At 54.1% G+C, this 24,067-nt stretch overlaps 11 protein-coding genes across 11 annotated transcripts; 6 read left to right on the forward strand and 5 right to left on the reverse strand.

Annotated features, from left to right (window-relative positions):
• Positions 1–287: 287 nt before the first annotated feature.
• On the forward strand, positions 288–1,898 carry BDP55DRAFT_559565 (HET domain-containing protein; the record flags this gene model as incomplete). The annotated part of the gene is made up of 1 exon (XM_060569910.1): positions 288–1,898. The coding sequence occupies one exon, from the start codon at positions 288–290 to the stop codon at positions 1,896–1,898; it is 1,611 nt and encodes a 536-aa protein (XP_060425875.1).
• Positions 1,899–2,144: 246 nt separating this feature from the next.
• BDP55DRAFT_559750 (phosphate-repressible phosphate permease) lies at positions 2,145–4,102 on the reverse strand (the record flags this gene model as incomplete). Its single annotated transcript, XM_060569926.1, has 3 exons — positions 2,145–3,331; positions 3,416–3,934; positions 4,024–4,102. The coding sequence occupies 3 exons, from the start codon at positions 4,100–4,102 to the stop codon at positions 2,145–2,147; spliced, it is 1,785 nt and encodes a 594-aa protein (XP_060425876.1).
• A 3,722-nt stretch (positions 4,103–7,824) lies between these two features.
• On the forward strand, positions 7,825–8,398 carry BDP55DRAFT_675052 (uncharacterized protein). Its single transcript, XM_060575709.1, has one exon. It carries the CDS (start codon positions 7,841–7,843, stop codon positions 8,033–8,035), a length of 195 nt encoding a protein of 64 aa, XP_060425877.1. The 5' UTR covers positions 7,825–7,840; the 3' UTR covers positions 8,036–8,398.
• A 194-nt stretch (positions 8,399–8,592) lies between these two features.
• BDP55DRAFT_706622 (diphosphomevalonate decarboxylase) lies at positions 8,593–10,208 on the forward strand. The gene is made up of 3 exons (XM_060578060.1): positions 8,593–8,749; positions 8,838–8,925; positions 8,984–10,208. Exons 2-3 carry the CDS (start codon positions 8,861–8,863, stop codon positions 10,095–10,097), a joined length of 1,179 nt encoding a protein of 392 aa, XP_060425878.1. The 5' UTR covers positions 8,593–8,749; positions 8,838–8,860; the 3' UTR covers positions 10,098–10,208.
• A 291-nt stretch (positions 10,209–10,499) lies between these two features.
• On the forward strand, positions 10,500–12,435 carry BDP55DRAFT_284937 (vitamin B6 photo-protection and homoeostasis-domain-containing protein). The gene has a single exon (XM_060566506.1). The coding sequence runs from the start codon at positions 10,589–10,591 to the stop codon at positions 12,038–12,040; it is 1,452 nt and encodes a 483-aa protein (XP_060425879.1). The 5' UTR covers positions 10,500–10,588; the 3' UTR covers positions 12,041–12,435.
• Positions 12,436–15,618: 3,183 nt separating this feature from the next.
• On the reverse strand, positions 15,619–16,393 carry BDP55DRAFT_285033 (uncharacterized protein). Its single transcript, XM_060566508.1, has 2 exons — positions 15,811–16,393; positions 15,619–15,752 (listed from the first exon to the last, which is right to left on the reverse strand). Exons 1-2 carry the CDS (start codon positions 16,294–16,296, stop codon positions 15,705–15,707), a joined length of 534 nt encoding a protein of 177 aa, XP_060425880.1. The 5' UTR covers positions 16,297–16,393; the 3' UTR covers positions 15,619–15,704.
• BDP55DRAFT_284952 (uncharacterized protein) lies at positions 16,394–16,830 on the reverse strand. The gene has a single exon (XM_060566507.1). The coding sequence runs from the start codon at positions 16,740–16,742 to the stop codon at positions 16,491–16,493; it is 252 nt and encodes an 83-aa protein (XP_060425881.1). The 5' UTR covers positions 16,743–16,830; the 3' UTR covers positions 16,394–16,490.
• Positions 16,831–17,268: 438 nt separating this feature from the next.
• BDP55DRAFT_559687 (uncharacterized protein) lies at positions 17,269–17,747 on the forward strand (the record flags this gene model as incomplete). The annotated part of the gene is made up of 2 exons (XM_060569919.1): positions 17,269–17,356; positions 17,431–17,747. The coding sequence occupies 2 exons, from the start codon at positions 17,269–17,271 to the stop codon at positions 17,745–17,747; spliced, it is 405 nt and encodes a 134-aa protein (XP_060425882.1).
• Positions 17,748–18,373: 626 nt separating this feature from the next.
• BDP55DRAFT_635507 (uncharacterized protein) lies at positions 18,374–19,604 on the reverse strand (the record flags this gene model as incomplete). Its single annotated transcript, XM_060572783.1, has 5 exons — positions 18,374–18,469; positions 18,566–18,684; positions 18,816–18,914; positions 19,106–19,179; positions 19,324–19,604. The coding sequence occupies 5 exons, from the start codon at positions 19,602–19,604 to the stop codon at positions 18,374–18,376; spliced, it is 669 nt and encodes a 222-aa protein (XP_060425883.1).
• Positions 19,605–20,569: 965 nt separating this feature from the next.
• On the forward strand, positions 20,570–21,792 carry BDP55DRAFT_559538 (cytochrome c/c1 heme lyase-domain-containing protein; the record flags this gene model as incomplete). The annotated part of the gene is made up of 2 exons (XM_060569909.1): positions 20,570–21,426; positions 21,519–21,792. 2 exons carry the CDS (start codon positions 20,570–20,572, stop codon positions 21,790–21,792), a joined length of 1,131 nt encoding a protein of 376 aa, XP_060425884.1.
• A 1,026-nt stretch (positions 21,793–22,818) lies between these two features.
• On the reverse strand, positions 22,819–23,760 carry BDP55DRAFT_559578 (squalene synthase; the record flags this gene model as incomplete). Its single annotated transcript, XM_060569912.1, has 2 exons — positions 22,819–23,065; positions 23,132–23,760. The coding sequence occupies 2 exons, from the start codon at positions 23,758–23,760 to the stop codon at positions 22,819–22,821; spliced, it is 876 nt and encodes a 291-aa protein (XP_060425885.1).
• Positions 23,761–24,067: the final 307 nt, after the last annotated feature.

Raw genomic sequence — 24,067 nt, forward strand, 5'->3', positions numbered from 1 at the left:
GCGCAGACCAACTCAGGGGATCCCTACGCAACACCACCCTCGCCGAGTGCGACTACGACCTGATCGACCCGTACACAGCCCTGTCGTACGTATGGGGCACGTCAGAAAGGGCATGTCGGATCCGACTCGTTGATGACGGCGGCCGTGGTCATCTCTTCGCCATCACAGCCTCCCTTGACGACGCCCTGCGCGACCTGCGCGACTCCACGCGTGTGAGGAGGGTCTGGGCCGACGCCCTCTGCATTGATCAGGATAATGTTCATGAGCGCAACGCTCAGGTGACGTTGATGGGGCGCATCTACTCGACCGCTCACAGCACCGTCATCCACCTCGGCCATCTCACGCCCGACGTTGCTGAAGTGTTTTCCGTACCCCGCGATTTCGCCCCCGAGCCCGAGACGGCAGACGGCGAAAGGACCGCCGTCGCCGCGATAGGGGGAGAAGGAGGGGGGCCTTGGAGCCTGCTGTCCAAGACGTGGTTTGAGCGCGTCTGGGTTTTCCAGGAGTTGGTCCTGTCGAGAGATCCCTGGGTTCAATGTGGCAGCCGGCGGATACGATGGCGTGAGTTTTGCGCCTACTTTCTCGGTGGCGGCTCGGGCTCATCTCCAAGGTCGCAGAATGATGAGGAGAGGCAGCGCGTCCTGGCAGATATGAACTCGAGCTGGGCCAGCCAGTCGAGGCTCCCCCTCCACCGCACCATCAAGGCGCGTAGAGGTCTAGGCGCTACGAACCCGGCCGACTTCGTCTACGCCACGTTTGGAATCGTGAGTGATCTCCAGACTGTCGAGCGGTACATCACGGTCGATTATGACATGTCGGTTGGCCGTACGTTTGGCAAAGTTGCCGAGTACATGTTTTACGAGCTCGGTGTTGAGCAGATGATGTTTCACGTAGACGATGCTCCCGCTTCTAAACGAGTAGAAGGTCTTCCTTCCTGGGCGCCAGACTGGAATCTCGAGGCTTCTTACACAAAGAGGAATCCTTTGTGCATGGTCCAGGACAACAGTCTGAGCCAGATCAGGGTGAAGAAGGGAGTCCATCATACCTTTACTCAGTCTTCGAACAGTGATTTGCCGCTTGTTCTGGGGCACATTGGCATGAAGGTGGACACGATCAAGCACGTTAGCTGTGTCATGCCTGCTGGTCTGCAGAACTCGCACCTGACTACAGACTACGATGCCGCAAAATCAGAGTTAATGGGGATGTATAGAAACGCCTACGCCTCCGGTGATAGGTTCGGTCAGTATCGACACGTCCCGCTCAAGGGCAAGGAGGCTGAGCACGAGCGTCTTTGTCACGTTGTCGGGAATACCTGGGTCCAGGCATTCGGAAGCTTCGGCGGGCAGTTCACTTCTGCTACTGTTTCAGGCGCCAGCCGGCAAGAAGCAGATGCCGGCTTCGCCCAAGTCCTATCAGAGTGGCTGGCTTCAGAAGCGACCAAGAAGCGCGAGTTTGTGGGCTCGGGCACCAGCGGCGTCGTCAAACGTCTGTACGGCTACTTTGCTAGGCTACAGGGTGACTCCGATCTCGAAGGCAGACGATTAGCCGCGACGAAACACGGCAGGATGAGTATCGTGCCGGCGCAAGCTTCGGCAGGGGATGTCATCGCGTATCTAGTAGGCAGCAACACGCCCATCGTGCTTCGCTCAAAGGATGCTGGGGTTCACGGGCAAGAGATTGAGCGTCTGTTATTGGAGTCCCTGAGGGAGCCTGGCAGTGGCGTTGTTACGATGACGAATGAGCAGAAGGAAGAGGAGTTGTGGAGGGTTCCTGGGCAGGGTGATGTCTCGGTTGAGCATTTTACGGTTGTTGGGGAGGCGTATCTTGACGGGCACGTCGGCTGGGCTTTGAAGCATTTGCCTAAAGATCCTGACATGCGGATTTTTGCATTGCACTGAGATGCGTGAGCGAGACTACCTATCGGTGATACCCCCGTATCATTGGCGATTCTTCGTGGTTGAAAGCGGATATTCGTCTCCAGCAATAATAAAGACTTTAGATCTAAATCTATCGACTCTCGCTGGAGAGAACCAAAGACAAAACAAATTGGGGTATCGTAACATATTCAAGGACTCAACAACCAACAAGGCCCGGCACCGGCCTCATCCCCATCATGAATAAGGTAGGAGGCTCCGCGCCTTATCCTACCTCATGGCCGCCTCCCAGTGCGGAGCATTCAGTATCAAAGCCATCAATGACCCCGAAAACAACGCAGACACCGGCACAGTAACAAACCACCCGAAATAAATCCACGCCACAAGCCGCGGGTTAATAGACCGCCAATCCCCATTCGCCAACCCAACCCCAACCGTCGCGCCAGCAATACACTGCGTCGTCGACACCGGCAACGCAAGCTTCGTCGCCATCATCACCACAACCGCGCTCGCAAGCTCCATACAGAACCCCCTACTCGGCGAAATCAGCGTCAGCCTGTTCCCCAGGTTCCGCATGACGTGGTACCCGTACGTCAACAACCCCAACACAATGGCCCCGCCCCCGAAGCAGAGGATCCACACCGGCACGCCGACGGACGTCTCGATCCCGCCTGTCCTCCAAATGTCATAGGCCGTCGCAAAGGGCCCGATGCTATTGGCTACGTCGTTTGCGCCGTGGATGAAGCTCGCGGCGGAGGCGGTGAGGATCTGGAGGGCGGAGTACATGTGTTCTGCGCGGTTGTCGTAGTGCGGGGCGCGGGCGTGCATGTCGGCGATGTCCCAGGAGAGGACGGCGGTGCGCTTCTGCATTGTGATGACGTCTTGTTCTAGGCCGCGGAGGAGGAGGCGGTTGAGGCGCCAGGTGAGGACGGTGAGACTTGTGTTGGAGCCTCGCGGGCGGGGCGGGATGTGTTCTGAGGTGGACGTGGAGGAGGACGAGGAGGGTCGGCGGCTGTCTGTGACTGTGGAGGCTGATGTTGTTGATGTGGCTGGGGTCTGCGGAGGTTCGAGAACGGCCGGGGATAGGATGGGTTGGTCGTCTTTGAAGAGGTCTGAGGGCGTTTGGCTGCTTTGTATTGATTCGAGGAGGGTTTCCGAGGCCCTCATGTAGGCGAGCTCGTCGGCGGTGAGGTGGCCGCGGTAGTAATCCTTGATGTTGGCCCTCCGCACTCCGGCCGGAGGCAGAGGCGGCGGGGGCCGGTTAAGGAGCCAGGGGCCCTTCCACATCATTAGCCATGTCAGCTCCCAGTCCTCGTTGACGATCTTGCGCCAGAGGTACGGCAGGAGGAAGAAGGCTTGGAGGAGCGTCGCGCCGGTGGCGACGGAGAAGACTGCGATGAGGACTTGGGTTGCTGTAAGTTCGACTTGGAGCTGGACGCCTTTCCAAGCCACGAGCACTGTTCGACGTGTCAGTCTCGGCCTTGGGCAATCATATCTACCCTCCTGCAATACCGGGAGGGGAATGAGATGCGAGGACTCACTCGTCAACGAGCCAAACGTCAGGAAGGTGTAAAACGGAATCGTAAAGAAGGCATTGCGCACAGCATTCGCCTTTGTCAAGACAAACCTCTTCGTCACGAGGAATATCAAGGCTCCGAGCGCCCCGCTCAATCCCGGCGCAATAACCCACGCCGCAAACACCTGGGACACTCCGTCCCATCCCCAACTAACTTTCGAGATACCCACACTCGCCGTCGCAGCGCCGACGAGCCCGCCAATGATTGAGTGCGTCGTGCTCACAGGCAGCCCGTTACGTGTGGCGATGCTAAGAAAGACGGAGGAACCGAAGATGGCGCACATCATGACGAGCAAGAGGACGCTTGGTCGGGCAGCGTAGAGGTGCGGATCTATGATTTTGTTTCGGAGGGTGTCTGTAACGCGCGAACCAACGGCTACGGAGCCGGAGAACTCGGCGACGGCAGCGATGGCCATGGCTTGTTTCATTGTGAGGGAGCGGGAGGAGACCGAAGTCGCGAAGGAATTCGCGACGTCGTTTGCACCTGGGGTTTATATGGTCAGCCGTGTGTCTATGGGCAGCCCCATTGAGTTCTACAGCAGGTCTATTCCAGTACAGACAAGTGAGACATACCAATGTTCCACGCATCGAGAAAGGAGAAGATGGTGGTGATGGCGAAGATGTAGTCGTATTGATGCAGTGCGGCGGCCATGATAGCTCGCCCGGCTTTGGCCATACGTCCACTTATAGGAACGGCCTTGACTATTCACTCGGACTCAAGCTCTTCTCGAGTCCAAGGATTCAAAGGGCTGATCTGATGTTTTCGTTGGCTCCGGGGTCTTCGGCAGAGCCCAAGTCCTGCAGACATGATGTGCTAATTCGATCTCATGCCCAACGATGGGTAATGCTTGGCTTGACAGCTCAATAGGTGTCGACGCCGTTTCAACACAAAACGATTGCTCGCGGGTGGAAGAGGGATAGAGAGTGGACGTTGATCGATCATCATGGTGATCATGTCGTTCTGGGGGTCTGGGTGGGGTGGTTTTATGGCCCATGGGTTCACCTTGCCGTAACTTGTAAGCCGAGATCGAAACGGGACTGGGTCCGTAGCTGCGGCCCTCTCGCGTCGACACGGGGGCTGGGGCATAAGTTGTGTGCCTGGCCTGTTGCAGGATGAGCTTGCAGAGGTACCATATGTGTAGTTAGTAGCTTCCAGGTTTCGTTGGGGATGCAGACTTCGCCCAGCAGTCTTTCGTCGACTGTGGCCGAGGCTTTCCTGTCCCAGGGCTGGACCACGAGGCGGGGGAGACGTCAATGACAGGGCAGATGGAGATCCCTGGGGGGCCTCTGCTCAACCACCATCCTCGAGATAGTGGTCCAGGGGTTTGAGACGGCCGGAGCTTGCGGATGCGACGAAATGAATGCTCGAAACGCAGCTCGCTGTGGACACCGATGAATATGCAGGTGATCAGGCCCCCACGAGTTCCATTTCTGGTCGTTCGGTATCTTGAGAAACGACATGGCATCAGGCCAGGGCGAATATGCTGAACCTCTGTATAGACAAGCTGCAAAAGTGAACGCGGCACGTTGGAAATGGGCAGAAAGGGAGCTGCGAAGCTGATGATAGATGCTTGGCGTCGTTGAATCGGGGAGCCAATCCGTAGCCGGGATTCGAGCACGGTGTTCAATGGTTCGAGGAGGTCGAGCCCCACCATCAACGTCGCCTGCCGATGTGGCGTTTTTCGTCTTTGGGAAAATCGCCCTGACCATCCCGCAAGGCATGCGGAATTGTCCGCTTTCCATCGTCGATGCCTCCTGCATCGTGCTGTACCTTGGTTTCTTCAGCCTTTGTTGTGCGACGGGTGTCCGTGGGCGTGGGGCCCCGGCTCTACTCGGAGAAACAGCGGGGCCGATAACAACGTCCTTGCCGGCTTCCTCCAGTGTGATAGAATGCTCGATCAGATCTCCATGGTTCATTACCTCCTGGAAATATCTCGGGCTACATATTACCTAGTAAGTGGCTCGTAGGTTGAAAAGATCCATGATCGCATCGAACGGCACTTCTTATCCAGACAGCTTCCGTGCTGAATTCCACAGAGTAAGGCAAGCTGGGTTTAGAAAAGAAGACCATAAAGACGCCGGCGCATGAGGTGGTGGGTGAAATGCACGGTTAAGGAGTTTGATGATTTTTTCCCCCTTTTTTTTCTACTCAGTCACACATGATAGCGGCCAGATGACATTTCCATGTTCAAGTCTTCAGGAATAGGAGAACGGGCATAGGCGGCAAGACCGGCAATGACTGCGACGCCTTCGAGTTCTCTAGGCTATCTAAGGTGACTCATAACCGTTGAGTGCAAGTTTCTTCTTATATCTTGTTTAAGTGGGAACATCGTGACCACATATGGGGTCCCAATTTGGGACTTACTCTAGATCATCATGGAACCATGCTTGGGACCAATGGAGGCGGAAGTTCTGAATACAAGCACAGTCTTGAATTCGAGGTGGATGAAATTATAGTCGGTTTTCGGGTTAGCCGGTACGCATACAAGCCTGTGTTCTGGATCCCCTTTAACAATGGAAGGAAAGAAGCTGGTTGGCACTGATTGCTTGAAGAACGCGACAATGCACAGCGAGGGAACAGAAGAGGCCAAACGCATTCAGTTGCCTCATGTTCGAGTACCTATCCTGGATGAGGAGGCCCAGGAGAAGGTCCGCGTTTCTGGTGGTGTGAATGAGGTATGGGTCGAAGCTGCTCGGGAAAGAGGACCTGATTCCCTTTCTTTCGTACGGGAAGATTGATCATGATCAGGATCTTTACCTGGATAAGGGGTGATGCCTCCGGGCTCTTTCTCTGATATAGTGGGTTTTCATTTCTAGTAGCTTTAACAGAGTCGTCTTCAACGATTCTCTGTGAGATCTATGTTTCGTCTTCCCTAGCCCTTTGCCTAAGACTGATTTTATCATCATGTATACCATATTTTCTAGTTTCAAGCCTGGCCAAAAGCCAACCTATCAGCGACTCTATTCGCTCGAACTGTTCTGAAAGATCTAATTTGATTTACAATATGATTGTTGTGCTTTATCAACAAGATACGCAGATGAACCACGACTTTGACTACCCATTATGGCCCTCTCCATCCGTGGAGATGAATCATAGCAACTGTTCTTTGTGAAAGTCCTCACTGTGTCTTATCTGCCCCGCCCTCGCCAGAAGGATGCGGCACCGAATTGGTGTGTGGCTTCCCAGCTATTTATCAGCGATGCCTTAGAGGCACCCACGATACTTCTAGAAAACCCCGGTCGAAACGCGCCGTGGCTGAAGACTTTTTTCTTCCTAGGACGAAACGTCACAGCAAGAGGCACCTGATGTAGACCACATGACTAGATCTTGGTACCTCGCACCGTGTAGCTACCCTTGATGAGCCTTGACAAGTTCAAAATTATGTGAATTTACAGTAGCGGTCCATCTCGGTTCTCACGATGTTACTGTCTTTAGGTCGTCAACTGCTATCTCCGATATCAAGGGCTCGAAAAGGTTAAGTACCACAACTCTATTCAGTCTCGCCCTACCCTCTCGAATTTTCAATCCTTCTCTTATATAAAGCCACTCCATTCCCTACTTCTTGCTCTTTTCATCGGCAAGTTCACCTTACACAAATACAACCACTCTCTGCATTTCACCCCATTATCTGTTGATAACTGCCGCGATTCACTCACTCTCTACTTCCACTTTCCTTGTCTTGAATCTCTAACTCCTCTACAAAAGGGTCCAAGATTAGTCGTGGCTGAGGCTCTCTTCTCTTTACAACCCACCTTGAGTTTTACTACAGCAACAAAAATGGCTTCTATCGGGTTTACTCTCTTCTCTGTCTCAAAGGCTCAGAACAGAATCACAGCCAGTCTCAGTCGCATGTCGCTGAAAAGTGTCACTGTTCTCAGCCAAGAAAACGCCAACCCTGAGGAGCAACAATCTACTAGTAGAGACGACTTGACAGTCTTTGATGATGGTTCCCAAGAGAGATTCCGTCCAGCTAACGGCGACATAGACGTCCGTTTCGAAGACGGAACGAGAGTCACAGTCCCAGAACTTCAAGGAACAGTTGGCGTCCTCCAGGAGCGATCTCCCAACATCATGGGCAGAGCAATCGACCACAACAGAGACTACGGTCGAGTACCCGTCACCGTCACCAGAGAGCATGCATTTGCCGAAGAGAGACTCTTTGAAGTCCTTCATCTTCTTCATCCCGATCCTGATCAGGCCACCGAAGGCCGGTACCTCACTACTGAGCAAATCCAACGCTCCGCTCGGAATGTCTCAATGGATGCAGCCATCGACCAACTCAACGATCCCCTCATTTACGAAGACCGACAGGTTCTTCGCCACATCGTGCGGCTGCTTGATATACGCCGTCAAGAGCTTTTGCATCACGGCATCAGCGTCGACGAGAATATGCCGAACGTAGAGCTGCCGGAGACTGCCTACGAAGTTGACCAAATTGCAATTGCAGGTGGCCAAACCTTCGATTATTCTTTTCTCCTTCGTGCTATTGAAGCCATCAATACCGTCGCTCAAAGCATCTGGTTCTACGACGAAGAGGAACAGGAGAAGAACAAGGAGAACATTCCTCCTGAGCTCCTGGACTAAGATGAAATGAAGGAAGATGTGCAGAGGGCTTGACTTTGGCCTGCTTGGAAGGATAAACAACACAGGGACAACGCCAGGCGCTCAAGTCCTACAACTCTTGGTGACTATGGAACTCGGTCTCAGGATATTACGATGAGCATACGAGATATGAGCAATGAGACACGATTGGATGATTAGTTTGGGGGGGGAAGGGGGGAGGGTTGGCATTAAGCGATTGGGATCGCTTGGAGTTTTGGACCGTAACATAGCGTCCTGCGCTTGAAGCCATTACGAACTTGGTGCTCATAGATGCACAATCATAATTATTTCCCCTCACATACGATGAGTTGTCCATGAATAAGCTGAACAAAGTGAATGTGTGTTGCCAAGTTGTTAAGTGAATGGGTGAAGTGAAGATGAAGCTCCATCAGACATTCACTGCAGAGTACGTACTCTTGACAGGGTCCAAGCGCCGTTTCCCCTGAGGACCCCGCACTAAGCTTTTTCAGGCAAAGATCGTATGTAAACCCATCCTGGAAATTGATGCTATTGTTCGCCTGTTGTTTTGTGAGGGGGACGAGCTTCGCAACCCCGCCAAGTCACTCCTTGTCCGGCTTCACCAACTTCATCCCAGTGTTCTTGTCCGTAGAGATTCGGACCTCCAGCATTTGACCACAGTTCCAAGTACTGATTCTTCTTTGTGATACCCAAATCTTTATTCTTTTCCCCCCAAAGGTATGTAGCAACCCCATTCATCCCAAATTCATCCTAGTATCACCTCATCTAATTCGCCCCGCCTTGAATTTCCATTGACCGCCTCCAGCAGACCGCAAACTCGATTGCAATATGTCGGACAACAACAAGGTCTATCGCGCCAGCACCACGGCGCCTGTCAACATTGCCGTTGTCAAGTATGTACTACCGAACTACAAGCCTAGCTACAAAATGTGTCAATACTAACAAACATAGGTACTGGGGCAAGCGCGACCCGAAGCTCAACCTCCCCACCAACAGCTCCCTCTCCGTCACCCTCTCTCAAGCCGACCTGCGAACCCTGACGACTGCATCCTGCTCCGCCTCCTACCCCGAAGGCGATAACCTCATCCTCAACGGCGAAGCCTCCGATGTCTCGGGTGCCCGCACACAGGCCTGCTTCCGCGAGCTGCGCGCCCGCCGCGCTGCCCTCGAGGAGCAGACCCCCTCCCTCCCGAAGCTCTCCAAGCTGCCCCTGAAGATCGTCACCGAGAACAACTTCCCCACCGCCGCCGGACTCGCCTCCTCAGCCGCAGGCTTCGCTGCCCTCGTCCGCGCCATCGCCGATCTCTACGAACTCCCCGAGTCCCCCTCCGAGCTGTCCCTCATCGCGAGACAAGGTTCCGGCTCCGCATGCCGCAGTCTGTTTGGCGGATACGTCGCGTGGAGAATGGGCGACAAAGCCGACGGCACGGATTCCAAGGCTGACCTCGTCGCCGAGGCGTCGCACTGGCCTGACATGCGCGCCCTGATCCTGGTTGTCAGCGCGGCCAAGAAGGGCGTCTCGTCAACTTCGGGCATGCAGCAGACGGTCGCGACGTCGGGCCTGTTCAAGCAGCGCGTTGCTGAGGTCGTGCCGAAGCACATGGGCGAGATGGAGGAGGCTATCGCCAAGCGTGACTTTGAGAAGTTTGCCGAAGTCACCATGCGCGACTCCAACTCGTTCCACTCCTCGTGCGCGGATACCTACCCTCCCATCTTTTACATGAACGACGTCTCGCGTGCCGCTATTCGCGCCGTGGAGCAGATCAACGCCGCTGCTGGAAAGACTGTTGCCGCGTACACCTTCGACGCCGGCCCGAACGCCGTCATCTACTACCTTGAGGAGAACACCGCCGCTGTCGTCGGTGCTTTCTCCCCTATCCTTGGATCCGTCGGTGGATGGAAGGAGGGCGCCAAGGATCTCAAGTCCTCCGTGACCCTGGACGAGACTGTCGCTGGTATTATCCAGAGCGGCGTTAGCCGTGTCATCCAGACCGGCGTTGGCGAGGGCCCGATCAAGTCGGACATTTACCTTGTTAGTGAGAACGGCGAGCCGATCAAGGCGTAATCTGTCCAGTGCATTTTTGGCGGCCCATCTAAACAAGCTTCAAGTTGCTCAAAAGTCCTCTTTGTGCGTATAGAAACACTTAATCAAATACCAATTCGAATTTACTGCTAGTATCAATGAATCCACCAGTCAAGCACAGCTAAGGGTGAACATGCATCATGATTACTCCTTCTTAGTAGCCTTAAGCATGTCAGCCATATAGCACGCCGGAGCTACTGAGCATGGACAAGGTAGGCAATGCAAACAAGTAATAGCGGCAGCGTGACTATGAAGTCGAGAAAACACGTCTCCAAATTCGATACCTCATGTTGGAGAGGTTGTTGACTAATGTATCTCCGGGCAACACGGTGATGTTCTTCAATTTGCAACACCTTCAATATTGGACCCACTTTTCCCATTCAACCTCACTCCGACCTTCCTGCCACATCGCTCCTTCCTTGGACATCCTTCTGCCTGCCTTCTCAAGCGAACAACAAACTACGGGGGGAAAAATGGAAGGATCAGAGAAGAAAGAAATTCTCATTGAGGAAAGAGATGGAACCGGAAGAATCACCCACCGCTGGCTGCACAACACCGAGTTGCAAGAAATAACACAAGTGCGCCCGTCTCACCAAAACACCATCCCGACTCTCACCACCGCCCTCACAACCTCAACGACAGCCGGGCTCGCCAACATGCGTCAGATTCTCTACGACGCATTCTTGCCAATCGGCTATCCGGAATCGGTGACTCCCGATTACACTGGCTACCAGACCTTCGATTCCCTCCAGGCCTTCTTCTCCACGATCACTGGCCTCCTCGCCAATCGCGCCATCCTCCAAGGCCTAGGTGTCGGCGACGCGTCCTCGTCCGCCACCTATGCCCTGCTCCTAACAATCCTCAAGGATGGCATCTCCCGCGTCGCTACAATTGTCTTCGCCTACCGCTTCGGCCTGGTCATCGAGCCAGAGTGCAAGAGATACCGCTACCTCGCTGATATCTTCAACGATAGCGCCTTCTTCCTCGACCTCTTCAGCCCCTACTTTGACCCGTGGACCAAGGTCCTCGCCCTCGTGCTAGCAGAAGCTCTCCGCGCAATGTGCGGTGTTGCTGCCGGCGCCAGCAAGGCCGCTCTCTCCAAGCACTTTGCCCGCCGCAACAACCTCAGTGAGCTCAACGCAAAGGAGTCATCACAGGAGACCGCTGTCGGCCTTGTCGGTCTGCTTGTAGGCTCTATCGTTGTGCGCTATGTCGAGAGTAGGGAGGCAGTCTTTGCGCTCATGGTCACGCTCGTCTTTGTTCATCTCGGCATGAATTACCTTGGTGTCCGCTGCGTCCAGCTCAACGTCCTCAACCAGCAACGCGCCACAATCCTCTTCAAGCACTACCTGCAGACGAAGCGCGTGCTTTCCCCCGCCCAGGTCGCCGCGCGCGAGAGCATTGTCTTCTGGACCCCCGCCGTCAAGGATCATCGCGGAGAGGTGATTACCAAGATTGGCTTCGCCAAGAGCTATGCCCATGCCATGACTGCGGACCTCAAGAGCGCCCGCGTCCGCTTCGTCATGCCCATGTACAAGGAAGGTCACAATCAGGAGTTAACCGAGAAGGGAGGTCAGAAAGCTCACCCGGGTTTCATCCTCTGCCTCTGCGAGAGAGGAGACATCGCCACCGTCAGAATCCTGCTTCTAGGAGACCGCTCTCCCACGGAGGCAAACGATATCAATACCCTCATGGCGTGGTACTACGCCACCATGCTTGCCCACGACAGAAATCTGGGGTCGAAGACTGGCAACAAGAAGCTTGCCCTCGGCGCTATTTCCGTGGACGAGATTGAGATGGGCGAAAGCACCGATGTGTTGGACTTCAGGGTACTTGAGGAGGCGGGCTGGGATGTCAATGCGGTCAACCTGGACGCCTTTGCTCCGCGTATCAGCATCGGATTCGAAGACAAGAAAGAGCTGTAAGCTAATTGAATGGTCGGTTACTTCACAGGGACAATGGTTGGCTCAAGGGAGGAATATGGCGTTTGGGATGGATGACACTCATGATGTACGATTTGCCGATGATACCTGTGACCCTCCTTTCGATCTGAGGCCGTCACTTTTGCAAAGTAATTCAATTCGATGGAAACTGCACCTTCTCTTTGTGGAAAGTGATGCCATGTTAGCCGAGCAAAGGGCTCACCATCTGAATGCGAAGGGTTGGGAAGAAGAATGCAAGCGTTATGGCCTCGTAGTTGTCCACGGCCTTTCCTCAGCGTTCTCAGTCGTTCAATTGAGCCTTCCTCGTTCTTTTTTTTTTCCAGCTTGAATAAGCTAGAGTGATATCAACCCACTTCTATACATGCAGTCTCAATTAAGGTAGAGATAATGAGTCTTTCAGAGCCACATTTGACTCGGAAATGGCCCAACTGTACTTGCCACACCTTTGCTAGCTCATAGCGATCCCGTTTCCCTGTCTCAGGCATCAAGACGCAACTCTCAGCGAGGCCTCTGGTACCTTAGCTAACCCCGAGTCACGATGCCGCTCTTGGATGATGCAGGTTCCCAGCCCATCGGTCGACTCGAGCTTCCTGGCACCGTTGTATCACAAAACTTGCGCCACTGTTTAGAAGACTTAGCTAGACAGATAGTTTAGTGATGGCCAGGGTTAGTTCTTGACTTCATCGCCAGAAACAAACTCAACATCGGCCTTGTACATCACATCATTGCCTGCAACTTAGCCACCTCTTCTACATTACATCTGTTGTTGAGATGACCTGGGCCACGGTTGTGAGGAACCCGGCGTGGTTGTACATCTGCAGTAAAATCTTCCACTTAATACGGAGCAGTCGTGACAGGCTGGGTCTTTGTAGCAACGCCAGTGACGTATCCTTGGGATACAAGGAAGACAATGCCGAATATGGACGAAGAAGCCCAACTCGAAACAGCGGCAGCGACATTACGGGAAGCAGATCCCGAGACAAGAACGTCAATCCCGGAACGGACATGTCGATCGATTCGGATCCGATCAACGTCGTGGTCAGCCCAATTTGGGCCAGTATGAAAGAGAGTGAAAAAGGGAAAGGCAGCCCGAAGCGCGACAGGGGACTCCCGTGTTTCCTAAGGTAGGTAGCTCTTGAGGGCTGAGGCGGACCTAAGAATTCTTTCCTAGCCGCACGAATCGCCGCAGCAAATTTTGGGGGGCTCCGCGCTCCCGCCTTGGAAACCAACTTATTCCAGCACAACCATAGCCGCGCCGCCGTTATCGGACCACCATGGTAGACGTCCACCCTCCGGTCCGTCTACAACCGGGATCGGAAGGGTCGCTACAGACTACAGTGCTGCGGATATAGTGAGTGGCAATCCCACGTTTCTTCCTGAGCAGCGCGATTCGCGCCGGGAATGGTTCGACTCCCGGTTTTCGGTTCTTGAAGACGGCAGGCAGGGGGGGGAACAGACGTCTTCATTTCGGGAGCACGTCATCGGCCGGAGAAGGGAGACGGAGAGGTGGAAAGTCCGGGTGGTTCACTAATTACTGATACTGACGTGGTGGTGGAAAGCTAGCCCTGCGCACAAGTCGGATTTCAGAAACAATCTTGATCACGAATCCTACAACGACGGGACCGAAATATGGTAGGAATCGGAGCCGAAAGTCTCCTCCTCCACAGGAGAGACTACAGATGCCAGACACACAGTAGACACCCGACTGAGAAGGTAGCTGGATTCAGAGGAACACTAGTCACTTTAGCCCAAAGGAAGAAATCCACGAAAAAAACGTGCCCAGCGGCTCGCTATTCGCGCCGTCTTACCTCGTTAGCCGGCCCGGTAGCCACCCAAGCCCTTCCAAACCGGCCAGGACCCCGGCGGGAAGGCAGACACAGGTACAGCGCAACGCAACGCCGCACGCGCAAGCGGCGCTGATGCAATGCAATGCAGGGCCCGGGATGCCAGTCCACTCTGGCCCGGCCATCTGCTGTAACACTCTCTCCTGAGTCCTCCCCCATCTTTGCCCATCCATCCCATCGTCCGTGCCGTGGGGGTTTGAGCTGTCACTGTTGGCTGTGCTGTGGTTTCTCCGGCTTGCTGGAGTTAGGTTGGAGGTGGACATGGCTTAGATCCGGTGGAAGGGTTTGCCGCGTTGGGCAAAAACTGCCCGGGGGATGTGCAGATGTGAACGACCGGCAGACAAACTTCTCGCTGCAGTGAGCGCATCAGGTCTCATGGATGAGGACACCCTCTCTCTATGTCCTGCCGAATCTGCTCGCGTGCCCCTGGCTGGAGAGAAGCAGAGGAGTGTGTGTCTCGGTCGCGGTTTCGTGCCCACTGGCTGGCTCAAAGATGTGTCCCGGTCGCCCGCAGAATCGTTCGATGCAGTGCGCCCATCTCCGTTCCTGTGAATCCTGTCTCTTTTGGGCTTGAAGAGGTTTCGTTAGTGTGGATGGACCGGGATCGGGAGGCTTGGAGGAGAAGGAGGACAGGCCAAGGGATTAGGTACTCCTTGCTCAGGAACATTGTCCTCTTGGTTTTGCTCGTTCAGTTCCCCCAGGTATCGCGCATCGCCGGGTCCCCCGGGTGTGGCATTGGTCTCGCGAACCGTTCCCCGGCATTCTCAGTTGATTGATAATACTGCCAGTCTGCCGATAGGTGGCCATCACATCACCATCCCTTCCCCCTTCCTCTTCCCCGCGCGATGGTGATCAGTGATCTCCCAGGCAGGCATTACCACTAGGCTAAAAATCCCGAACGCCGACCACTACTCGGCGGGATACCGCCGGACGCCGCGGCAGTTGTTGTCACTCACGGTAGAGAGCCCTGGGGGATGGTACCAAGTAGCATGCTGCATAGTGACAGTCCGAAGCAGGCAAGACCACTGGAGCCTAGGGAGAGAAAGAGAGAGACATTGCAGAGTATGTAGGCCAAAAAAGTCTAATCTCCAGATTTTTTTGGCCTGTGCCAGAGTCTGGGGAAGTTCAAGGGTGACCACTGGAGCTCGGTTTCGCTCGCACAAAAGGTCGGACGAAATTGGCTTGGCCCTCGAGAGCTTATTGCCCTAGGTGGTATGCCGAAATGCAGATTGTATCTCACTGATCGAAAGAGACTGGGTTTCCGATGCTACCGTTGTGACAATGTCTGTTCGACGGGTGGGATTCACACCGGCCACATCAACATCCAAGGAAAGTTAGTTGGTTGCGAAAGTTGCCGCTGCCAAGACATGTTTTCCACACAAGAGACGATATTGCAAACACATCCCAAAAAGCCGAGACGGTGTGTTTTTCACATTTTGAATACGGATATCCGACTCTTGATGGATCTAGTGTGTGTGTGGTCCCTATTGTCTCTGCACGATGGGGACATGGAGCCTTTTTGCATGGGGGGGAGGATGAGATGAGGGGAAGAATGGTTCGATGCCGGTGCCATGACGCTGGAGCTCAGAGATAAGGTGCAATTCACGTGTAAAATCAATGTGTCCCGCATTATGGCGACTGGCTGGCGGGCTGAGGGCGGCGGCGGTGGCCTGTCACTGAGGTCCCGTCACCGGCCAGGGCGGAGAACGGACTAAACCTACTATACTAGTTTACAGAGTAATTACTAGACTCCGACACGACGGAACAGCGGAGGAGGAAAGAAGGAGAAGAAGGGCATTTGTTCATCTACCCACGGTTGACTCTAGGCTCCGAAGTCCTGAGTCTCTGGACTGGCCATGGTCAATCATTTAGGATCTTGCGACAATGGAAAACCAGTCAAGGACTGACGACAAGGGTGAGAAAGATCGGAGACGTTGGAATTCCCACGCGTTCGGGGTTCCCAGATGTGGACGGCGTCCATTGTCCAATGTCTAGGTACGGAGTACGTAGTCTAGGAATGGCGTGGTCGGTCCGACGTTGGAACTTGAGGATGTAGCCAGGACACTTGGGGTTGTGGAGATTGCCTGAAACGGGGGAGGAGCACATTGGACGATTGTTAGAAATGAAGCTTTGTAAGATTTCGAATGTCACTGAGTCGAGTTGTGAGTGAGAACCCGACAGCCCAAGAACCCAAGAACCCAGGAGCCCTAGAGGAGCTCCATTTGCCTTTTCAACTTCTGTCCAGAGCAGGACGATGTGGATGAATATGAAGATGTTGGATGATGATGTTGCATCCCTCGGTTTAACTCTAGTGATAACTCTTGAGAGACAATGTCTACTCTTCATTAGCCGAACCGAGAGTCTCCTCGGGGCTTTCAACTCTAGACACCACATTCATAGTCTCTGGAAACTCGACGACTTGTTTGACGGGAATCTCTGCCCGAGGCTCGGGTTTCGGGGCTGGCGCGCTAAGACATGAACAAGATTCATGGTGCACTGTCACCCTGTCCCCTCCATCCTCTATTCCCCTCCTCTTTGCAGCCCTCATCCTGTGCTCTTGTGCTCCTCTCCTCCACCTCCACCACCCATTACCACCATGGCACCATGCAGCGTGCACCGCTAGCTCGGCCTGCCATCCCCTGCCTCCCTGTCCGTTCCCTGTCGCCTTTCCTCCCGAAGCCGCCCATCTGGCTGAAGTGAGCAGGCCGTGCAGCGACACCCAACCCAGTGAACCCACAGCTAACCCCCAACCGAGCGTTGTAACACAGAATGGAACCATGGACGAGAAGAAAAAAAAAACGAAAGAGAGAGAGAGAGGGAGCGCCAAACGCCGCCAGCATGGTGAAGTACCTCAGAAGCAGGCGGGCACGGCCGGCGGCGGAGGCGGCGCGGTGTCTCTCGGCCTGTGAAGAAAATTCCCCATGCCATTCATTCACCTTGGGTTGCTGAAATAAGACGTGCCTGCCTTCCACACCACCAGCCTTTTTGTTCTGGCCTTTTCTCCTCCCTCATCTCTTCATTTCTCCCCTCCTTCAACAAACCGACCAGATCGCTCTCCTCCCCTGCTGATAAAGTTCTGCCACGCGCCAGACACCCAATTGCATTTACCTCCAAACACACAAAAAGCCACAGGCACCCAAAAGTTTATACCACCTTGATACCCGTCGCTAGCGCGTACCGCACCCACCAGCTTTATCATCACAGGCGAGGAGGAGAGCTCAACCACCAAACTTCCTTTTTCCCTCCTGCACATACTTCGGTCCACCACCACGCATACCGACGAACGAACTTCGGACACTTTCGGAATCACCACTCCAACGCATCTTTCAAGCCCTTTCCCAATCGACTCTTTTATATACCCTCAAAATGTTCGCCACCAGAGTCCTCCGCCAGGCTGCCGCCCATGCCGAGCGCACCCCGAGCATCAAGTTCCTCGGCCGCCGCTCCATTCCTTGTACGTCAACTATGTCCCAAACTCTGCTCCACGCGTCTCTCTGTCTATCCCGCAATGCTAAAACTCTTTACCAGCTTCCATCGACCACAGCCCCGCCCCTCACCCGGCCTCGCCCACTGGCAAGCTTCCCGCCAACTTCGGCAACGGCTCCGCCTCCCCCAAGCACACCAGCTTCAGCTCCTACCGCGACCACGCCCAGCAGCATGGTCCCCTCCAGCGCACCATCGGCGGTGGCGTAGGCGGCTCTACCGGTCACCAGCTTGGCTCCGTTGTTCCTCCCTCCGGCGTCGCCTTCGACCGCTCGGAGCTCCCCGCCCGATTCCGTCGTCAGCCTCTCGACATGGCTGAGATTGAGGCTGTCGAGTCCGGCGGCGCTGCCCTCTTCGGCTGAGCGTGACATCGCACTGAAAACGGAACGCGCCCTCTTCACCTCGCTCCCTTTACGAACGATATCGGGTGAGGTTGAAGGAGACATATCATCATGACATCCGCGGGCTGAAGTACGAAAAATGAGCGACGAAGGCGGAGACGAGGAAGAGACAGAACGGGGGAGAGTTGGCGGGATTCACAAAACTAGGCGACGACAAACGTGAGTACGAAACGACGAGACCACAGCGACGGTGGACAATCACCATTCGTCCGGTTCGTCGATCACAAAAGCCCCCGGGATTGGGGCCTTCGGCAGGACACGGGAACAGTCGGCAACATTGATTCGTCACACACCAGTGACAACGGCAAGGGAAAAGTTAACAAGGGAGATCACCATGGCGGCTTCGTGATATCTATCGCGATGGAAGCAATTCCCGCCCATCAGGTCGGGGCTTTACCAGGATACTGTGGGAGTTTACTGGGGTTCATTCAACACCCAGGCAGATGCAGGCGACAAAACCTGTCTCTTGCTTTTGGCCTTTTCCACACCTAGTCTTCAACTTTTCCTTTTATCGTCGACGTCAGAATCCTGTACCGATAGTCGAGACTCGTCACATACACCCACAGACCCCGTGCATAAAAGCAAGTTTACTTCAACATCTTGACCAGACCACTTCTTTCCGGGACTTTTCGTGACCATGTGCCCCACGAGCCGAGCTTCGTTGAAGCAAATTCCATGTGAAGCTGCTCCGAACCATAGCAAAGCACCTGCAGCTACTATAATGTAACCGTCTCTCGGGACAGCGAACCAATGCTTAGCGGACGCGGCTTACTGCGTACTTGGCCCGCATGTGATAGGCTCTCCCGCAGCTTGGGGAAACGCGCACCAGCGTCCGTAGCTCCGAGAACGTTTTGGAGAAATCGTGCCACGTTTGATTTCCCTTGGCCCATGGGTAAAGCTGTTGGCTTCGTTTCTTTAATATGCAGCTATTATACCTAGGCATCCAAGTTGAGCAGCAAAAAGCATAGCTTGGACGTTTTTTACCCCCAAAAATCATCCGATTGTTTCCTTGAGGTTTGAGCTACCCACTTCCGTCAATTCCCGAAGTAGCCGACTTGCCAGCGTCACCCGAGCTTGGAGCCTCAGCCACCAATTTTGCAATGTCCTGGGTCCGAGGCTTGACGTCGGCTGCTGGTCTGTGCAGAACGGCACCCGAGCGGGTTGAGATGTACAATGATAACGCGAATCTTGGTGAGATCAAGTACTACTTCGCCGCTAATTCGGCTCTGAGATTCTTATAGTCTTCACAAGATGCCCAGTTGATAGAAACACTAGACGCGCCGAAACATGACTATGAACATCTACAGGATCGAACGCACCTCTATACTTCAGTAGAACCTGGTCAATCCTTGAGGGAAGATCATCCTCGCCAATACTTACGCGGTAAATGCATCTAAGTTTTGTCCATGTCTTTAAGCAACTTCCAAGCATTCACAGCTTGGACGTCAACCCCAATATACCCCATGCCCCAATGGCCATCCCCGACGTAGCTCTAAACACAGCTGATCCCAGCTCGCCCTCCCGCCAGCATACGTACCCATCAACGAGCCCAACATACACCAAAAGAGCCATAATGATGTCTACTGCCGCATAGTCTCCGCGAAGATACATGATTAGCTGAACCATCCCTAGCACAGAAAGTCGGGCGCCATCGAGGATGAAGCATGACTGCGCTATAGTTGACTCTGCGAATCTCTCCGGCAGACCGAAGGAGCGGATTCCAGCGTCTTTGGCGACGAAGGGAACGATTCCGCCCATGGTATGGGCAATGGCAACGAATAGTGGAAATAGATGAGAGAGTCTGAATTGTCGAGACATGTTTGCTACAGTCTGGGCTTTGCACAAGGCATTTAACTATAGGAAGCTTTGAGATGCGATGCGACAAGTGGAAGCTCTGTTGCTCTTTTTAAAGTCAGACAGTGTCCAAATAGCAATGCGATCCCAAGTCAACAAGAAGTGAGGTATCGGATATCACGTGGCAGTAAGCACTAAAGCCCTTCCAAGTGAGGTGAAATAGCATCGCCAAACCTCGACTGATCCAGGTGGACGCACCAGCCACACAGTAGTAGCTTGAGCCACAGGTGACGGTGCAACATCGGATCATGGGATCCAGCAGTTCGGGATTTCGCTGACACATCAATCTGCCAGAGCTTTCCGTGGACCTTGGCCATCCCGGCGTCATCGGCAGCACCCGACAGGCATGTCCATCAACAAACTGCCCAATCAAAAGACGTCAATCACATCATCCCAAAATAAAAATTAACAGATGCGCATGGAAGAACACAAGAGAAAGCTCCACCAAAAAAGTTGTTGCATCCCGTTCGTCGCGAAAACGTGAAGCAACCCCCATCACGAAACCAGCCAAGAACCAACGAAACCCACGCGCCCTCTCCCTACACTGCGCCAACGCAAAGATCCAATGCGATTCCCGTCGCAAGACCCCTCCCGACTACGACGCCCCAAGATCTAGACAAACAAAGAAAGAAACACCAGTGCAACCCTATCCCCGGGTTCTGGATCTAGGCCCCCCTCCCGCATCTGGTTACCCGTCACGCCGCCAAACCCATCGAGGGGTTCAAAAGAGTCGAATCCCTTGACTTTGAGGACTTTGATTCCTGGATATCTCTGACTGGTATGAACCTTGCAATCTCTACTCAACCACATATCGACCCTCCAAAATGAACGCCGATCTCGTAGACCTCGTCTTCCTAACCCGCTTCCAACCCTCAGCTACCTTATCCTCCTCCGTCGCAATCGACTACGAAGACCACCCTCGCCACACAATGTCAGACTCCAGCAACGGCGCGGCACCCGAGACGTGCCCCGTCGACCACAAAGCCCGCGAAGCCTGGCTCCAGCACGCCCGCGCCTCGAACCCGGACGCAGCGCATCTTCCTCACCCGCCGCACCCGATACCCCCGACCCAGGCGGGGTCACCACAGTCGCAGCATGCGCAGTCTTCATCCTGGACGCAGTCCCTGCTATCTCTGACGCCCTTCTCCTCTTCCTCGGCCCCGCCGCCCCCAACGGGCACGAATGCCTCCGCGACACAACCTCCCTCCGGCCCCGCCGACGCCGCCGCCGAAGTCTGTCCCGTAGACCACAAGTCCCGCGAAGCCTGGCTCGAACAAGCCCGCGCCGCCTCCGCCGCGAACGCCTCGTCAAATCCTCACCCACCACACCCCGCTGACCTACACACAAACCCCCACCAAACACTCGCGGCCGCGCCATCATCATCACAGCCCTCGCAATCATGGACACAGTCCCTAAAGTCCTACATCCCCTTCACCTCCTCCGCAGCACCCATACAAACAGACGCATCGAAAATCCCACCCTCCGCAACAGCCGTCAAATCAGGCCTCGACACCGACCGCGAAGTCTCGACGATCCCCCGGACAGCAACCTCAGCGTACCCAGGCACCAGCCGCCCCTCCAACCACGAACAGGAGACGGGCTCCGATGAGGCGACGGGGAACTGGATCTACCCTTCCCAAAAGATGTTCTTTGACGCGATGAAGCGCAAGGGCCACGATACCCGCGCACAAGACATGGCAACAGTGGTGCCGATCCACAACGCCGTCAACGAGAGGGCGTGGAAGGAGATTAAAGAATGGGAGGCGCCTTACCTCGAAGGCACAGCGTACGTTTCCCCCATCTTCCCCTTATTTTGGATTCGATCCTGCCATTCATTTACCATGTAAATGCATAGAAAGCTAACACAAAAGTCAACAGCTGCGACGGCCCCAAACTCCACTCCTTCCTCGGCCTCAGCACAAACATGTCCCCCAAGGCGCGCGTAAACACCCTGCTGGGCTACACCCCGCCCTTTGACCGCCACGACTGGGTCGTCGACCGCTGCGGCGTGCAGGTCGAGTACGTCATTGACTTTTACGCCGGACGCCCCGACGCCCGCGGCAAGCCCAGCTTTTACTTGGACGTGAGGCCGAAGCTGAATAGCTGGGAGGGCGTCAAGATGAGGGCCCTGAGAGGCGTCGGGTTGGCTTGAGGGCCTGGACCGCTTGCGTTCTTTGCTTTGCCGAGATGCTGTAAGCTGCATGGAGTTGAGAGTGTATAAAGGATGTGTAATAGTGTACAAATATTTACGGCATTGGGGTTGGCGCATGTATCCTCTTGGAAGAGTATCCCCCAAGGGATAGAGACCAGGTCCGAGGGGTCACGGTGTTAAATGTCACCACCCAAAACTACTCAATTCAAACCATATCTTCATAAATGTCGACTGAGACTCTGGTCTATCGACATGGTTCCGTAACTGTGGCCAGTCTTCACACCCAGGCCTACCGCCAAACACGCTTTTATCGAGAGCCGCGTAGGATTTCGTGGTCGATTTCCGCGTCAGACTTTCCCCCTTTAAGGAACCAGTACAACGAGGTACAACCAGCCAATGCCCTGAGGTCAACTAGTTTGAAAACGGGGACGGGCCGGATCAGCCCTTGGCAAGTCTATAGTGGTGGAAGAAGTTGATTTGCCATGGTCCAGATATGAGGTTCTGAAAGTGAACGCACATCATAGTGTGTGTGTGGACATTGCATACATTAATCACATTTGCACGTCAGCCTCGCCCGTCAAATCTCTTCAGACATCACCGTCTCCCTTGGAACCGTCGACTACCAAGCTTTTAAAAGTCAAATCACGTATCACGCAAGTGTGCCAAGACAGGCGCCCTCGATAACAATAGCAGATGAACCAACATAACGTTTCTTGCGACGTTATCTGTCGTTCGGATGGTGGGCGAGGAACCCGATTGCGACCCAACGCAGGCACCGCTTTCGGTCCCGGTCTCGACATGGAAGCGGGCTGCAGGGGCGCAGGGCGGCTTCGATCGGGATCCTGTAAGAGCCGAACTCCCGTAAGTCAACTCGGTGTCAAACCCCTACTGGACCACGGTGGCCGGACTCAAGTGTACAAAGTTCTTCTGAATGTCATTCGTGGGGCACATCCCGACAAGATTTGTGGTTCTCTTTTTAGCGTCGTTTTTTCAGTACCAAGACTGTATAGTGGGTGAAAGAGAAGTCTACAGAACTATTTCGGAAAGGTAGTAGCGGCGGGTGTTCAAGTGCATAGCGACATAACCCATGGCGTAGGCGTGCCATATGCCCTCGTACGGATGGCTGTTCTTCAGAATTGCCCGGGAGCGGTTGTACGCAACCACAGTTTCCAGAATGACGGATTCTAGTATAGACAAGGGACTTTGGTTTAAGCTTAAAGCTTGTTTGTGAATGTAGTTCCTGACTTCACCTGCCTTTTCCTCTTTGTAAAACCTACAGGTCACATGTTAAAGGCCTACACTCACACGCAGTAACGCGAGGCTAGATTCGAGAACTCACGACAGTATGTCATTGGTCAAGTTGATAAACTTGCCCATCTCGGGCGCAGCTGGCAGGAAGCATGCAATATCTGGGCACATCTCCTTGTAGAAGCAGAAGTAGGTGTACACTTCTGGAAGGCCCTCTTTGTCTCGAAAGTAGTAGGGCCAGCTGACTGTCTCTTTTGACAAGACGATTGTCTGGTACTGGGGACGAATCTCCATGGCGTTTGAGTTGACAAAGGCTAGAGCAGAGAGAACGATCAAGTTGGCAACAACGGGATCGTAATACCTTTTCGTTGACTTGAGCACGTCGGCAAAAGCCTGTAAAAGTGCCGAGGGTTGCCGTTCTCCCATAAGAAGCCGTGTCTGGAATTGCTCCAAGTCCAGTCCCAGCTCGACGTTCATGTCATCAATGATGAATCCGAACCATGTGAAGAGACCAATGTGGATCTGTATTTCGAGATGAACACCGCTTTGGAGCGCTCTATCGAGCAGAGCTATCCTCAATGCTTTCTTATCGACTTCGGGTGGTGAGACGTAATTGATGGCATTCAAGAATGTTGGAATGAGACATGACAGTGTTTGTCGAAGATCCTGATCAAGTGGTTCAGGGACCTCAGTGCGGACTGCCAACGGAGATTGAAGCATATTATTTCAGTTGGGTGAAAGTTGCTCAACGGGGTTTCTGTTGCTGCCTGAAATTCGAGTCTGTAAGGGACAAGGCCCACCGTCTCTTTTTGAAGTCTTTACCGTTGAAGAGCAAGGCCCGAGTCATGCAGCTTGAATATTTGTACATCTAAGGTACTTGCATGTAATGGACCCTACCTCTTCACCGCCGCAAAGAGATATGTTGGCTGCCTCAAGTTTCTACCTTACATTTCGGAATCCGGAAGGAAGGTATCATGCATCTCATCACACTTATAGTCTTCAGCTCCTCTTATCATAGGTTCTCTGT

This window comes from Colletotrichum godetiae (assembly GCF_030913485.1).
Source record: "Colletotrichum godetiae strain CBS 193.32 chromosome Unknown BDP55scaffold_43, whole genome shotgun sequence".
Classification (NCBI taxonomy): Eukaryota; Fungi; Ascomycota; class Sordariomycetes; order Glomerellales; family Glomerellaceae; genus Colletotrichum; species Colletotrichum godetiae.